The 18,035-nt window shown below is 37.0% G+C and overlaps 1 protein-coding gene across 3 annotated transcripts in view; it reads left to right on the top strand.

The window, feature by feature from the left end:
* FSTL5 (follistatin like 5) overlaps positions 1-18,035 on the top strand; it is a 311,987-nt gene that overhangs the window by 257,352 nt on the left and 36,600 nt on the right. For 2 of the 3 annotated variants that reach the window (XM_072862012.1, XM_072862015.1), the window contains exons 10-11: positions 6,414-6,440; positions 12,333-12,451. In XM_072862012.1, coding sequence (XP_072718113.1) covers positions 6,414-6,440; positions 12,333-12,451 — 146 coding nt within the window. The remainder of the gene's footprint in view (positions 1-6,413; positions 6,441-12,332; positions 12,452-18,035) is intronic. The other variant, XM_072862014.1, reaches the window with a different exon arrangement.

An 18,035-nucleotide genomic window follows, 5' to 3' on the forward strand; every position in this document is an offset into this window, starting at 1 on the left:
GTACAGGAGATTATGGTGGAACAATTCTGAAAAATAATGTTGAATTCCACACTTTTGCTATATGATCTTATTGCATCTTCCTCATTGTCCTGTTTTCTATTACAGCTACTTGTGACCTCTTGCCCTTATGGGATTGAAGGCTTGGAAAGGGACAGTGGTTTCCTATCTGATGGTGCAGAGTCTAGCACAATGAGCTGATATGAAACTGTTGATTTTTATTTATCAGCTGTTACGTTCTGATAGAAATTCAAGTAAAATATTCACAGAATTTTAAATACAAAGCTTGTGTTTTGATGAGACAAAACGTGGAATTAACAACAGTGGTTCTATATTCATGAACAATCATTATTTGCATTTCAGAGGATATCAGTGGATTTCCCCCCTCCCTGTTTATTGGAATAATATATAATGCAGAAAAGATGTCTTCCTGCTGTTTTTCCCTCTTCATAAAGACATTTTAAACTGCTTTGTTCTCTTAATGCAAACAGCTAGGAGATTTTTCAGATGTTAAGGTTTTAATTGATATCTATTTTGTTTATGAGTGCCAGTGCAACAAAATAACATTTTATTTAGCTTTCATAATACGTAATGCCAGGAGAAAAGAAAGGAAAATTTCGATCATTTAACCACACATACATAAAATAGGTACAAAAGAATGACAATTTTTAATTAAAAAAAAAAAATAGGTTTTTGAGTTGGCGGTTATAGATTTTGGGTTGACGGTTGGACTAGATGATTGTAGAGGTAATTTCCAACCTTCATGATTCTATGATTCTATGATTCTGTAACACCTCATTATATTGCCAAAAGGAAGCAGAAGAGCTACATTTAATCTCCAAACTCACTGAATGTCAATCTTACAAATATATATATATATACACACACACACTTTATTTCCAACTGTTGTGCCTTAAATGTTTGGAAAAAAGAAAATTAGGGAGGAAGAATACTGTAGTTGACATAGTTGGAAGCTTTGACATTCGCTGTTGAGACAGAAAAGTGAACATAATGACATTTATTACCAATGTGGCAAGAAGGGTAGGATACAGAATTTATTTGGAAAGTGACATTGTAGTACCCTCTTATTCATTTAGTAGCAGAAATACCATGGATTTTTGCACTTGTTGTTTCCATCCAAAGGGGATAAGACTCTCTACTGCTGTTATAGTCTGCTGTAGAATTTCATGAAGTACTAAGGACAGAGTTTACTGAAAAATGTGCAACCTATTACCATTCAGCTAACATAGAAAATGAATAACAAAGATAAAGAGTAGGCTTTCAGATGTTATGTTAGCTACTTATAATGAAAGGCTGGGTCTGAGCACAGAAGCATAGAATAGCTATGTAAGGACCATGAAGAGTGATTTTTATGGAGCTATATGTGCGCTTAAAATAAAAAGAAAGAAATCCTCTTTCAAGAAAACATGAATTCTCTCCTGTTCTGCACTGGGTGTGTGGGGAGAGAGAGGCACAGTGCAGGGTTCCTTTTGGAAGTCAATATAAAAGGCCCAACAACAAATGGTGTAATAAAATAGCTGCTTTAATAAGGTAGAATAAAAACAGGAATATAGATAGTGAGTAAATCTTACATCTCTTCAGATGCTGGGCACCCTGCATTCATGCAGCATCAGATGAACCCCGGCTGGATTTTCCCACGGCACACTGTGCAGATCCTGTCCATGGAGAGGTCCCCTCTCCCTCCCATACCGTGGTGGCTTTTATCTTTTGTAACAAGCAAAACCATATATCTTCTGACAGGTTGCAATGTTATCTCTGTCATAACAGCCACCAGTGTGCAGCACAAGTTATGATGGGCATTCCAGCATATACCCTTGCAGCAGCTACCCATGCTAACATACAGGCTTCTCAAGCCTTAAGTACAAGGCCCAGTGTTAGCAGACATAGCCTGCTCAAGGTCACTAACTCCTTGAATACAATGTCTTCTGCAAGGCTCCCAGAACATCTCCTGATACTATTTAATAACTGTACTGTAATAACTGAATACCTTTCTTTTTATATCCCTTTCTTTTAATCAGGGAAATAGGGCACAAAAGAAGATGGTGGTGCTCTGTCTAAAACCCGGAAAATTTTACTGAGGTCAATCAATAATTATGTATTTTTACATCTTGAAGTTTATAAATGTGTGAGAATTGAGTATAGGATGTGGCTGAAGATGTTAATTTTTGCTTAACCAAAAAGGAAGGTAAACAGTATGTTCTTTAGCATACTTTCCACCTACAGATGTTGCACTTGTTCCAGCATTGCAGTCTTTATCTCAAGACTGGACATGTGTCTTGAATACAAGTTATAGGACTGATTAAAAAAAAGTGAGGTTTCTTGATCTGTATTAGGTGAGGCTGTTATTTGTGATTTTGTATTGCACTCTTAAATAATGTCTAATTTTTCTTCAAACTGATTTGTTAATTTTAAAATTAATAAGTGTGGGGCTTTTAAAGCACTCTTTTTATCCCCCTTTTTTTTTTTGAGCAGAGCTTAGAACAATACATATAATTTTACATTAACACAAATTAATGTGTTCTGTACTTAGCATCTTAAATCATTTCATTTGATGCTGTGTAGTTCCACACAGTTGAATAATTGTAATTACTTTTTATTTTCTTTCCTATGTCACCCCTATAAAAAAAGACTGATAAAAAGTAGAACTTTATGGCTAAATTTATGGGACCTCAAGTGCCATATATTACATGGTTCTTTCCTCACAATGTGAAGAGAAAACTAATTTTAAAGAAAATCCTCCAGGTTGCCCTGGGGAAATTAATTTGCTTTATTACAGAAAAAAGACTATAAAGATGACATAGACAAACACAGAACTGTCATCTGAATATAGAGCCACTGTCTGGGCATGCAGGGATAAAGCTAAAAGTTCCAAAACCCCCTTGGAGCTGAATCTGGTGAGGGACATAAAGGGCAAAAGATAGGCTTCTATAGAGACATCAGCAGCAAAAAGAAGGCTAGGGAAAATATGGGCCTGCTTCTGAGTGGGGCAGGGGACCTGGTGACAAACGACGTGGAAGGGGCCAAGTTATACTGAAGGTCTTCTTCACATCAGTCTTTACTGGCAAAACTGTCCCCAGGAATGCGAGACCAGTGGGAAAGTCTGTGAAGGAAGTCTTCCTCTAGCAAGGAAGCCTTACCCATGGTGGATAGGATCAGATTAGAGACCATTTAAATAAAATGGACATTCACAGGTCAAAGGGCCTGGATAGGATGCACCCAGAAATGCTGGGCATGCTGTCCCATGGCATTGCGAGGCCACTCTTGATAGTCTTTGAAGGATCATGGTGATCAGGGGAGGTTTCTGCAGGCTGGAAGAAAGTCAGTGTCAGTCTTCAAGAAGGGCAAGAAGGAGAATCCAAGACATGATAGGCCCATCAGCCTCACCTTGATCCCTGGGAAGGAGATGGAGCAAATAACCCTGGAAACTATTCCCAAAAACATGAAGGACAAGAAAGTCTTGAGGACCAGTCAGCATGGATTTATGAAGAGGAAATAGTGCCTGGTCAACCTGATAACCTTCGCAGGGTGGATGAGGGGAGGAGTGCATGTTGTTTACCTTGTCCTTAGAAGTGCTTTAGACACTGTCTCCCATGACACCCTCAGACAAACTGATGAAGTACAGGCTAGAGGCACAGACAGTGGGGTGAATTGAAAACTGGCTGAACTGCCAGGCCTGAAGGTTGTGATCAGTGCCACCCAGAGGCCAGTCACCTGTGGCATACCCCAGGGCTGTTTCTTTCCTCCTCCTGTCTGTCAAAGTACAAATGACCGATTTAATCAAAGGGAAACAAACATAAGCACCTTAGCATTCCCTCTTTGAAGTTGTCAGCTTTTATACGGAAAGACTTGACTGCATAGTGCTCGCAAAGCAGGTGCCATATTTAGTTGATGGGAAGGACAGTACTATATTGTCCCAATTTCTTCTCCTTTTGGTCATGGACTGTCTTTGGGGAAACTTCAGTTGCTTTCATCCTGCAGTGAAAAAAATATTTTCTGTAGCTCTAAAGCCATAAGGATATAGTTCTCTCTTAAATGTTTTTATACATATCAAGACCTTTTTCTTCTTGTCTAAACTAAAATAATTCAGGATCTCTTAAACCTTTCAGTCCATTCTTTCTCTAGTTGCAGTACTGATGATCTACTGATTAGGTCTTTATTTAAAAAATAATAGCTGTCAATAAGACATCAAACTAATATTCCATCTCATGATTGCAACTTATAGTCAGAGGTCTAGTTTAGGAGAATAAACAAATAGTTTAAACATAAGCAGCCAAATGTTATTTAGAAGAGATGTGTTAAATACTCTGTTCTTGTCTGCCACTGAAATATACGGTAAACCAAATCCATTTTGTGCTGTCAGCACTGGATATAAATCTAAGAGTCATACTGGTGTTAGCAATTTAGTCACCAAGAAGTTTCATTCAGAGCAGCTGGATGTCTGGAGGACACATACTCAGCCAAGGTAGTCAAGACTTCCTTCAAAGCTAGTCTCTTCTGAAAGTAACAACCTGAAATCAGAAGAGCAAGTATAAAGGCAGATGATAGAAAAATAAATTTAAAGCATGTTGACTCCATTTTGACCTTAGCAGCAGTTTAACAGAAATTCTGCCTCCTGATCTAAAGGTTTACTACTCAGCCCGAGTAAGTGACAAGATGGCACACTCCATTAGTCTTGGCTTTTGGCAGTTTATTGGATCTTAATAGTTCAAATATTAAAGGAAAGGCAAGGATCATATTTGAAAATAATGCACACATAATAGTCCAGAAAATTAAGCTGGTTTAAAGATAATACAGCACAGACTGAGCATGTTTGAAAGCTGCACTGATGTTCTGTGTTGAGAAAGGGGAACTTTTTTATTCTAGTGTTTGGTATCACTTCACTTCAACAGTATTACTGCTACTTTCTACTTATATGGGGGTCTCTCATTTGTACACTTCAGAGCACTAAAGGTAAAAAGTAATCATCACCATTTTATCAAGGGATAACTGAATGACACAGTTTAAATACTGTGTCTAAGGTCATATAGTGAGGTAGCTCTGTTGAGAGAATTTGTGAAAAAAAATCAGGAGACAAAAAATAGTAGAGGAGAGGGAGAGAAAAAACAAAACCCCAGTAGCTCTGCTATACTAAACCTCTTGTCAGAAAGTAGATTGACACTTTTTCCAAGGACTCTTCTATGTATTTGGGGCTCTGTATATTCTTTCAGAGAACAAGAATGAGAGAAATGCTGCACTGCATGAGGCAAAAAAGCCCATCTTGGTCCTGTCTTCAGCAATGCCCAGTAACAGATGCTTGAGAAAATCATAGTATCGGGGACTTTTCTGGAATGATAGTTATTCCTTTTTCTACTATCAAGCTTGAGCAGTGAGCAGTTGAGGCACTTCTGTGTACCAGCACCATTTTTAATAATGTGTCTTCCATTACATTTTCCAAACTTTTTTTTAAAGCACATTAATGTTTTTAGCTTTTGCAACACTGTTTCAATGAACATTACAATTTCATTATGTCTATGTGTGACATATATGTGTTCTCTGTGTTGTATTCCTTTCCTTTCAATTTTTCTCTATTTCTTAAGATCATTACTTTACAAAACACTTTGGTTTTCAGTGATGGTGTTTTAAACAATTTATTCCATGACAAGCTGAGCTCTCGACATTTAAAATTTGCAAAATTATATTTGCTTTCTTTTTATTCTCCCCAGGCAGAAAAAGCGATATTAGGATAATTAGTTTTCATTGATCTCAAAGGTCTAAAATCCAATTGTAAACAAGATGGCCAAATACAACTTATGTTTTCATGGAAAAAACAACTTAAACACTTAGTTGGTTACTATGCCATCTTATAGCTCCCATGTTGGTCTTCCAAAGATAATGGCAAAAGTTATACAGCATGACAACTTTGGTAACAGGGCTGTGTTACAGCAGTAGAGAAGAATATCTTGTCTGCATTTTGGTTTTGCATGTTTCTCTCATAACTATGTCCTGAAATAAATCTCTTCAAAGTCCAGTGTTTAAAGGAAATTATGACAATTACATCACCTATAATTAATATACATAATTTATGTGTATGCAAACTCCATGTGCTTTTTGTAACGGATTATGAAACACAGTATTGATAAAGGCTAATGGAATTAACTTGGGGGGATGTAGTGGGGGGTGATGGAGTTTACCCTAACCCAAATAACTATGATGGCTAATCACAATTTTGTCACATGACATAGAGAATTTTCTTTCATCTTATTGTTAATTCACTGTTTCCACTGATTTACCTGTAGAAGTATTTTAGTGAATCAGAGGTTAAAGCATCGTAATTATTTCAGAATTGATATATCATTTCATGGTTTTTTTCTTGTTCATTTGTGTTTTCTGTTCTTTCTCTCTCTTACATGCTGCAGTTGCAAACATATTGTGGCGAGAGCAAGGTACTAATACACATGGCTTTTTTCATATTTTCTATATTATGATTAAATGCTCAGGTATTGTTCCTTTTGTGTGTTTGTTTGGGGTTTTTTTGTTCATACTCTACAGTTACAGTAATTACCTTCCCCTTTGCAACATTTCATGGATTTGATTTAAAGAAAAAATATAGTGGAAAATAATCCTTTAAATGCTCATTCCTTTGTGAACTGCTTTTCCTTTTGGGGAGAGAGAAGGAAATAAGCTGTTCAAAAATTTCAGACAGTTACTCAAAGGGATACAACAAGAAGCTCAGATTTAAAATGCAGACCTTTAACTTTTCTGTTTGCTGACATAATAAAGCTTCCAACCAATCAGCCTATATGCTGTTGGGATTGATCTTCCTGTATGAATCATTCTTATTTGACACAATTATAATCTTAAACAGTTTAATTAAAATTGAGGTACCTGTTGTTGCTTAATGAGACAAAGCATTTTCTTCTTATACTCAGGAAGGGTTTGTAAATATTGGGAGGGGGAATGGAGGTTTGTGGTTTGTGACCAACTGAAGAATAAATATAAATACAGACAGTTTCAGGTGTTAATAACATAGAAAGCATGGAAAGTACATTTTACTGACAAAGATAGGTATTAATTTTCATCTACATGAGATAATCTCATAAAGCTTATTGCAGAAAAATATAATAATCGAAGTGTTGTCATGAGCTCTCATTTCATTGCTGTAAGTAGCCTGTTCTTAATTTAAAGTTGCAATTTAGGAATTAATGTATTTCAGGAATAGGAAATTATATGAAGTGACACTATCATCTTCTAGGGCAGATTTTCTTGATCTCTCCTGCATTTCTCCTTGGCCAATCCTTGTGTTTCCAACAAATATTGTTACTGGTTGCAATGCAGAATTCATTTACAAGAGAGCAATACCCTGAAGATGCCAATAAGCATCACCACTAACTTCTCTGGGCCATGCACACTCTATAATTTTCTTTTATCTAATTATTAACAGATAGAAAGTGAGGGATGGGCGATTAGTAGGACAATTAACATTGTGAAACCATAGATAGGCTTTAGTGCCTGCAATGCACATTTGTGTATGGGGCACACAAAAGCCTTATCACAAATGCTTGCTTGTGTAAGTGTAAAAAGAGTATGCATCAAAAAATCTGAAAGGATTTTGAAGGTACATTAATTTATATTACAATAATAATACAATATATACACATGCATAAATATATCCATGTATTAATCTATATATAAAAAAAAACCCAAACCACCACTATCTCTTTCGAATCAGTGTAGCCAGTTTTAAACACAGATTCAGTCTAAATGAAGCAAATATATTTGCATTTATTGTTGTTGCTTCTGGCACTGTATTATAAATGTGCTGGGTTGTTTTTCGTTTGGTGGGGACCGGGTTGCAAAATTAGGTCAGATGTCTTTAGAGGAATAGCTCCTGTACTTGTGAAGAATTGGCTTGCCTAAGTGGTTAGATATTTGTATAGATTAGATATTTGTACAGATATTTGTAGACACATGCTCAAAGAGTTTTGGGGTCATAATAAATTGGAAGGGGGGATATAGACCACCCAACCAGGATGAAGAGGCAGATGAAATATTCTATAAACAGCTGGGAGAAGTCACACAATCGCTAACCCTTGTTCTCATGAGGGACTTCAATTTGCCAGATGTCTGCTGGAAACAAAATATGGCAGAGAGGAAACAGTCTAGGAGGTTCCTGGAGTGTGTGGAAGATAATTTCCTGACACAGCTGGTGAGTGAGCCAACTAGGGAAGGTGCCCCGCTGGACCTGTTGTTTGTGAACAGAGAAGAACTTGTGGGTGATGTGATGGTTGGAGGGTATCTTGGGCATAACGATCACAAAGTGATAGTGTTTTCAATTCTTGGAGAAGTAAGGAGGGGGGTCAGCAGAACTGCTGCCTTGGACTTCCAGAGGACAGACTTTGGCCTGTTTAGGAGACTGGTTGACAGAGTCCGTGGGAGGACTACAAGGATGTCGTGAGGTTATGCAGGGAGAAAATGAGAAGGGCCAAAGCCCAACTAGAACTTAATCTGACTACTGCCGTAAAAGACAATAAGAAATGTTTCTGTAAATACATTAGCAACAAAAGGAGGACTAGGGAGAATCTCCATCCTTTATTGGATGCAGGGGGAAACACAGTGACAAAGGATGAGGAAAAGGCTGAGGTACTTAATGCCTTCTTTGTCTCAGTCTTTAATAGTAAGACCAGTTATTCTCAGGGTACCCAGCCCCCTGAGCTGGGAGACAGGGACGGGGAGCAGAATGAAACCCCCATAATCCAAGGGGAAATGGTTAGTGGCCTGCTACACCACTTAGACACACACAAGTCTATGGGGCCGGATGGGATCCACCCAAGGGTACTGAGGAAGCTGGCAGAAGTGCTCACCAAGCCACTTGCCATCATTTATCAGCAGTCCTGGCTACCTGGGGAGGTCCCAGTTGACTGGAGGTAAGCAAATGTGATGCCCATCTACAAGAAGGGCTGGAAGGAGGATCCGGGGAACTACAGGCCTGTCAGTCTGACCTCAGTGCTGGGGAAGACTATGGAGCAGATCGTCTTGAGTACTGTCATGTGGCACATACAGGACAACCAGGTGATCAGGCCCAGCCAGCATAACCCATGAAAGGCAGGTCCTGCTTGACCAACTTTTGACACTGTTTCCCACAGCATTCTCCTGGAGAAACTGGCTGCTCTTGGCTTGGACAGACGTACGCTTTGCTGGGTAAAAAACTGGCTGGATGGCTGAGCCCAAAGAGTTGTGGTGAACAGAGTTAAATCCAGTTGGCAGCCGGTCACAAGTCGTGTCCCCCAGGGCTCAGTATTGGGGCCAGTTCTCTTTAATATCTTTATCAATGATCTGGATGAGGGGTTCAAGTACACCCCCAGTAAGCCTGCAGACGACACCAAGTTGTGCGGGAGTGTTGATCTGCTTGAGAGTAGGAAGGCTCTGCAGAGGGACCTGGACAGGCTGGATCAATGGGCCAAGGCCAACTGTATGAGCTTCAACAAGGCCAAGTGCTGAGTCCTGCACTTGAGCCACAACAACCCCATGCAACGCTACAGGCTTGGGGAAGAGTGGCAGGAAAGCTGCCCGACAGAAGAGGACCTAGGAGTGTTGGTCAATAGCTGGCTGAATATGAGCCAGCAGTATGCCCAGGCGGCCAAGATGGCCAACAGCATCCTGGCTTGTATCAGGAATAGTGTGGCCAGCAGGACTAGGGAAGTGACTGTCCCCCTGTACTCGGCACTGGTGAGGCCGCACCTCGAATACTGTGTTCAGTTTTGGGCCCCCTCACTACAGGAAAGACATTGAGGTGCTGGAGCGTGTCCAGAGAAGGGCAATGAAGCTGGTGAAGGGTCTAGAGCAGAATTCTGATGAGGAGCGGCTGAGGGAACTGGGGTTGTTTAGCCTGGAGAAAAGGAGGCTGAGGGAGACCTTATTGCTCTCTACAACTACCTGAAAGAAGGTTGTAGCGAGGTGTGTGTTGGTCTCTTCTCCTAGGTAACAAGCAATAGGACAAGAGGAGATGGCCTCAAGTTGCACCAGGGAGGTTTAGATTGGATATTAGGAAAAATTTCTTCCCTGAAAGGGTTGTCAAGCATTGGAACAGGCTGCCCAGGGAAGTGGTTGAGTCACCATCCCTGGAGGTATTTAAAAGACATGTAGGTGTGGCACTTAGGGACATGGTTTAGTGGTGGACTTGGCAGTGCTAGGTTAATGGTGGGACTCGATCTTAAAGGTCTTTTCCAACACAAACGATGCTATGATTCTATGATTATTTCATTGGATCCACAAGTAAAGGTTCCTTATATGAACGCTTCCCTAACTCAGTATTGAAATGGAAGAAGGACATTTCTTACTGTGTGTTCTTTACTGATTTTGAAGAACAGTTTGGTGAAGATTACTATCCAGACATTGGAAATAAAGCCTTTAAGAGTTTGGGCTGGGTTACTACACACAAATAATATTTGTAAATTGGGAAGCCTGCCTTGGGGTATTGGCAACTGAGGAGGAAGTTTTAGGAGTCTGTTTATCAAATGTCTATATGACTTGGAGCTATCAGCTGATTTACTTCCTCATGTTCTGGTATCACTTATCCTGCTAATAACTATAATATACTTTAGTCAACAAGACCAGGGAGAAGGGAAATCCTTGTTTTGTCCACAGCCAGTTCCACATATTTATTTATCACCAAGATACAATAAGCCAGTTGCTCAGCTATAGATCTCTACACTGTGTTCACTGGTAGGGGCAGCCTAATCTCAGTCAGGCTTATCTACAAATTCCAGCTTTTCTTACAGCATGCAACGTCAGGCATTTTTTAAAGAAAGACCTTGACATATTATCTTACAGAGGCTGTATGATTTACCTGCAGAGACGTACAAAAGTATCCCATTGGCCAGAGTGGGCATATTGCCCTTAGTGCACCTTATGCTCAGAATAGACATGATTGGTAAATTTTCCTTGAACCTGAGCCAGCTTCTATGCTGCACAAAATGCAGCATGGGCAAATTCCTCTCCCACTTTTTGGTAACATATGAATAGATTTGATATAAAAGGAGTAAAACCCTGCTAGGAGACTGTCCCTTCTTTTTTTTTAGGAAAACTTGCCCAGAAGTGGGAAAAGATTCCACAAGATTTCTCAAAGATAATTGAACTTTCTTGTTCTGGGCATGGCCTGACCACCTTATGCATATTACTACCTTTTAAATGACTGTATTACCTATGTGTTTCCTAATGGGGACCGGCAACTTTTATGTATGTATGTACATACATACATCTATACACAAACACACACTTCCCTCCCCCCTTTAACGTTCTCATTATTTTATTTTATATTAAAATGTGTTCTCTCTCTACTAACACAGGGTTTCCTTCAGAATTTAGGATAAGCAGAATTTCAGACTCAAACTTATTTTTCCTGAGTTTTATTCCCTTCTGTTCCTATACCAAATATTGTTACATCAAATGGAAGCTTAGGCCCTGTACCGAGGATACATGTACATTTTTATCATTGTAGCCCACAGTTTAGCTGTCAGAGTCAGTTATAATGGTAATTTTATGAGTACTGTGATTTTCTTCATAGAATTTTATAAATATGAACTGATCATCCATCATAGCATCCACATAGCAAATCAACAACTGTTGTCTTAATTGGCACGTGGTAAACTAAGGAGAATGTCCTTTTTTGTGGTCATGAGCATGACCACAGATATTATGAGACTTCATGCTACAGATCTGGTTCCCACTTTCTCCCCAAAACATTACATCATGCCTCTCATTCAGCAACATTGCGGTAGAAGGATGGAATAATTCTATAAACATTTGTGGCCTTTCAAACTTGGAATGAATATCTGGCCAACTCTGGCTTTCCAATAAAATACAATAGAGAATATTTCCTTTTCTGACTGAAAGAAATGTCAAAGAAGGGTTTATAACAAAGATTCAGAACTTCTCTTTCAGTGTTATACAGAAATTACTTTAACTCTTCCATCCCTCAGAAAAAGAAAAATAAGAATACATGGAGAATTTATATTAACTTGATTTCAATGTAGATGATTTCACAATATTATTTTCATTACTGCAGCTGTCAAACTATATATTTCTACATCTGTATTCATAAAGAAACTGTCTTTCCAATGGAGAAAACTATGTGAAATTCATTCTGAATAACGTAACAGTTTTGTTTTAGTTTTACAATAAAAATATCCCATAGGATTAGCTGTATTAACACTATACACATTAACAAATTGATCTCATACTAAAAATGTGATGAGGTTTTTAGTTCAAGACAAGGATATTCTTTTTTGTCATTTGTTATTTAATTTTATACATTTCAATGTGTTTTTGTTCCTAAGGTCTGGGAATTGGGAACATGTTTTATGTTTTTTATGAAGATGGCATCAAAGTTATACAACCAGTGGAATGTGAATTTCAGAGACATATTAAGCCTAGTGAAAAACTCCTCGGTTTTCAGGCAAGTTATTTTTTTAAATTTATTTGTAGTGTTTTCTCAATTATAGTTTTCTTTAAATAAGATTTTTTTTATTGCTAGTTTAGTGCTTTCTGCTTGATAAATTCAGACATGTCTTCTCAATTAATAAGTAGCTTATAATGGTGGACTCAAAATTTCCTGTACTTTCCTTGATCAAATTCAAACTTTCAATCTCTCTTTTTGATTGAGTATTCCCTGTATACATTTCAAACCCTTTATTTTCTTTGGCTGTCTTTCTCTTTTCCCAGTCCTTTCCTTTAACAGCTCTGTACTCTTTATTTCTCATTTGTTTGTTGTTGTTGTTGTTGTTTTTCTCCCCTCCCCCCCAGTTAAGTGCATGTGTGCGAATCAGGGATTGATTCTCTCTCTATTAAATATAAGATCTAAAGTTATTCTTTTTAATGGTTTCTTTTTCTCCGCTGGATGTTTGTCTGTATTAAACTGTCAGCCGTCATGAGGCAAATCCCTGTCCTGATAAACAGTCTTACAGCTCCACTGAAGTTAGTAGAGATGATTGATGCTTTGACTTACAATTCATATAAGTAGTTTCAATAACTTTATTGTTAACAGATTTATAGCTGATTTCACCAAATTCCATGCATTTATGGAGTAGTTTCCATGTGAAGCCTACATAAAAACAGTACTGTATTCTCCACTTCCATTTATTTTTTTGTTGTTTTTCCTTTACTGCTAATCAAATCACTAGCTGACATGATGCATGTTCTCACAGGAGCACTTGGTACTAGTCATTACATTAAGACCTGTTCCATGTGATCTATCACCTTTCAAAAATAATAACTTTTTCTCATTATTTGTATTTGAATGAGTGACCTTGAAATACGTAATAGCCCATGAGCTGTACACTTTGGTTTTTTTCCCTAATACCTAAAGCACACTGAAATAACAGCAGAACTGTCTCAATGGAATTTGCCTCTTCAGTTATCATTATTGATGTCAAAGGCTGCTGTACTCAGCAGCAAGATTTATTTTAGTGTGAATAATTATGCTTTGAACAGCTAATCATACCTTGATTTGTGCTGCTTAAGTGAAATTAGGTTGACACAGCCAAAAATAAGCCAAAGAGCTTTTTTATGGCTGTTTAATTCAAAAGCTGATTATTTAAGAAGTCTGTTAAAATATTATTGATCTAAAGTGCAGCCTAGATTTTAAGTGTATTTTTATTGAAATGTGATAATAATCAGGATGGATAAGTCAAACTTGTTTCCTTTTTGTAGCTTTCAAACCTAAAGTAGCATAATAATTATGTCCTTCCCCCCGAAAAAAAAAAAAAAAAAAAGAGAGACCAGGAAAGTAGGCTACTTGATATCTTTCATTTCAAAGTAGGTATAGATTTGTCCTTCTTTGCCTATCTTTGGTTCGTGCGTAGGTGTGGTAAATATATAGCCAGAAATTAAGCTTTGTACATACATGCACGTCATTTTGCCCATTAAATTCACCAATATTTCTACTTAGTCCTCTGAACACTGAAAACATCTTCCCTCACATATGGTGGTTAATAAATCTTTATTCCTGCAAGAGAAATCAGAAATATTTGGAAAATATATCCTTATGTTTTTCTACTCATAGTGACATCATTGTTCACTCTGCATTCCAGAAAAAGGAAAGATTGAGAAACAGTTTTCAGTAAAAAATTTTGAAATTTTAAAAAAACCCTTTAAGATTACTTTCCTCCTAGAAGGATGAAACATGAGTTTCAAAGAATTCCCTACATATGCTGCTAATACTACGAGAACAGTATTATATTCTTGAAAAAACTCATTGACTATGAAGCTTTAAACAACTGTTTCCTCCTTTGAAGAATATCATATCTTCCTCAAGTCTCTTTGGAAAATCCGTTTTCTCTAAATAAGAAAAATAAAATAACCCAGTTCTGTCCCAGGATCACATTTCTATCAAGTTCAGCATGTGATTGTTTAGTGGTAAGAGTTCATGTCATAAATGACTCATTAGTAATTCTCTTTGACTCTGTCATATAACTTTACTAATCGGAGATGTTGGTGTACTGCATGTTTTGAGGTGGCTTTACATAGCCTTTCACATCTACAGCAGTTATCACTAATAAAATCTCCATCACTTACCTCTTAACATGTTCTTAAAGGGAAAACATGCTTGCTTAAACCTCTCCCATTTCTTTACACTTTTCTGAATTAGCTGTTCAAGTGATAAGTAAAACCCCAGTAGACCTGTTTCATTGCCAAACATTTGCTAAAGTGTAGGAACATTTCTAAATTCTGCAGCGCAGTTGAGGTACTAGAAGTGCTACAGAAAATGTCTGGATATTACACGTGATACTGCAGTGTTCCTCCCCAGGTTTCCTGTTTGCTTGCCAACAAAATTAATTACCCTTAGCTGAGCTCCTGTACAAGAATGCACTCAGATATTTCTACATGGCATTGCATTGTATTGTGAACGAATGTTGCAGTATTTACACATGTACATATTTAGGTATGCTAATTTTGCTAAAGGTAAATACAATTTCTCAATAACTACATACTTGAGAACCCTTATCTAAATATTTAATTGCCTCTTATGCAACTGAGTGTCAATACAGTGAAGCACTTTAGTGTGTGTCTAACATGGGAATCAATTAGACTTTCATTGTGTTTAAAGTGAAGCAAAAGATTTAGTGCTTTACGGGATCGTCATGGTTCAGAGGAATATAAAGAGTTTCCTCTTCTCCTTCCCAGAATCTCCTAAATTACTTGAATAGTCTAAATTAATATCAAATGAATGTAGACTTTTATTAGGCTGATAGTGACAATTCAAGATGCACAGGGACAGAAATAAACTTATTTCTGTTTTCTGATGCAGGTTATTGTTTAGTTATACCAGCTTTGACCAGTTTAACATGTTGTCAAATAGATTCTTAACCATGGTCCAAGTAGAGTCTTTCAGCTGTTAAATGTCTCATCATTCTGAACTGTTTGGGACATTTTCCTCACTAACATGCAATCTCTATTTATCTTCTCCAAATTAATATTATCCAAAGCCTTTAAATTCTAATTCTTAAACAAAAGTGTTTTTATTTTCCCTTCCCAATGAATCCCAGTTAGAATAATTATTTCAGGAGGCTGGGGAAGAAACAATTGAAACATAAGCCTTTGTTGACACCAATGGAAAAATCCTTTTGGTTTCAACATAATCCTGATTTTGTCTTCATTACAAGAACTAGCGCGTAATGACCATATTTCTGCGAACTAGGCCATCTCACACTTGAATACGTGCTGGAGGTGGGAGCAAAATATTTAATTTCAAAATAATTAATGTGACTACATGGCAGAGCAAAGTTTGCACAGGAAATAAACTTGAAACACACTTGTTAGTCCACAGAAATTGCTTTGTTTTACACTCCTACAGCACAGTAAGTGTACTAAATGCAAGCCTGTTAACCTTTGTTGAAAAAAATGTGAAAAAGGTCCACAGTCTGATTTTTACTACAGAATGACAAGTAGAACAGTAACTTAATATAGAATAGGTGATAAATTCATGTCTTAATACATGCACTGTTGTAACCTGTTGATGTCACCTTACTCTTAGACAGTCATAGCATAGATAGGCATTTCATTATACTGCTTAAAGAGCTTGACTCAAATCTTGTTAGAACACTGAGGACCCTTGCATTAAGTGTAAGTTTATAAACATAGAATTTGCACATATAAATCTACAAGTACATGTTTTCTCTTGAGAATTTCTTGCCCCAGACTACCTTGAAAAATTTTCTCTTAGGATTTATTTTCCTCCATCTGCTGACTTGTTATAGGACAAGTCACTTTTTGATTAAAAAGTCTGGGGAAAAAAAACCCCAATGAAATAAATTAATGTTTTATCAGATGTTAGCTTTTGTCAGAGAGAATAAATTAAGAAAAAGTAAATTGTTCACATTTTAATTAGAAGAATAAAATGGTGGTTTTATGCTTATATTTTAAGGAGAAATTATTTTAACCAATTACCCAACCACTGGGGAAATTAATATAGAGCCTCAGAACTACTGCCTGTAATGCAAAAGAAATCCAAACTGTCTAATCAGATAAATGTTAACTTTTCAAAAGCAAGATTTCAGTTCCATTGATTGAAGCTATTTCTGGGGCATCTAGATAAATGTGGGTTAAATAACTAGACAAACAACTGCATAAACCGATTCATGCTGGGGAACTCTATTTTGGATATGAGAATTTTGGTGCATAATTTTTAGTGTTAATTTGGAGAAACACTTTTTTGCTTTTAAATTTTCAGTTTTGGGGGAAAAGTGAGAGTTCACATTGGATTTATGACAACATAAACAATATTCTAGAACCAGTAAACTGCATTTATATATGTAGATTTATTTTTTACTTAATACTTTTTACTTAAGATCTGAGAAAGTGTCGCGCTTTCTACTTGCTGTATTTAAAGTGGAACAAGAGGAGCAAGTTTTATGAATTATATAGATAATAAAAATCATGCCCTGTAGTTTCTAATTTAAATATATATGTGTTTGTATACATGTTTATACATATATAAAACCCCTATATTGATATTGCTTTTACATTGAAATAATATTTAGAAATACACTTCAGTCGGTATTTTAGACTCCAATTCAGGAAAATGTTTAAGGAGGTGGCTTAACTCTGGATATAGTTATAAGTGCTTAACTTACATATTTTCATGCTCTTCTATACTTCCCACAGTGGGAGGTATGATTAGCATGATCGTTTACAGTAATCTATATGCTGCTGTGTGAGAGAAACCTAGATTCCTTCAACAGGAGTTGGTGTTATTTTTTGAATAATATATTGAATGTGTCATTGTCGAATTCACAGCGCCAAAACCTGGGGTAAACTAAGGTGAGTCCCTGAGAGACATGACTGAAAAGAATGACACAGTATAGAGTTGTTATAAACATTTACAGATGCATTATTTGAAGAAGGTGTTCTCTGAGGAAGAAAGAGGACTGTGTAGAACAGTCTAAAAGTAGTTATCTGTTTAGATAAAACATGGAACTAAGACAAGGCTTATTTAGAATAAATATAAAAAATAATTTGAGATCAGTGAAACAACCTTCCAATTGAAGTGACAATTGCACAGAAGGCAAATGATAATAGATCATTGATCTGATGATTGCACACATTAGAGACATATTTGTTTATGTTGACATTTCACTTCATGCCATGAAAAGCTTTTAGCCACATTTAAGAATGAAAGTCCCGTTTGTCACCATGCCTATCATTCTTTAAAAAACAAATTTTAAACTTCTCCCTTCAAAGTGCATGGCTTTTTAGCAGTGCAAAATAAATCTTAATCCTTTTACTTATTTCTAAGTTCTGCTGAAGTTCCTGATTATGTGCCATCCCATGGTACCTGAGTTCAGTAACCTTTCCTTATCAATGTGATTTCTGAAAGACCTTCCCTTTGTTGAGGTTTAAGAACCACATAGGACCCAGCAGTGGCTTTTGATCTCCTGTAAAGAAACTCCCTCTGTTAGAGCTGGAAATTTATTTATTTCTTATTTTGACATATAAAGATTGAGTGTATTTTCTCAAATGTACAGAGGCACAGCAGGCAAAGA

Source organism: Ciconia boyciana, chromosome 5 (genome assembly GCF_034638445.1).
Source record: "Ciconia boyciana chromosome 5, ASM3463844v1, whole genome shotgun sequence".
Taxonomy (NCBI): Eukaryota; Metazoa; Chordata; class Aves; order Ciconiiformes; family Ciconiidae; genus Ciconia; species Ciconia boyciana.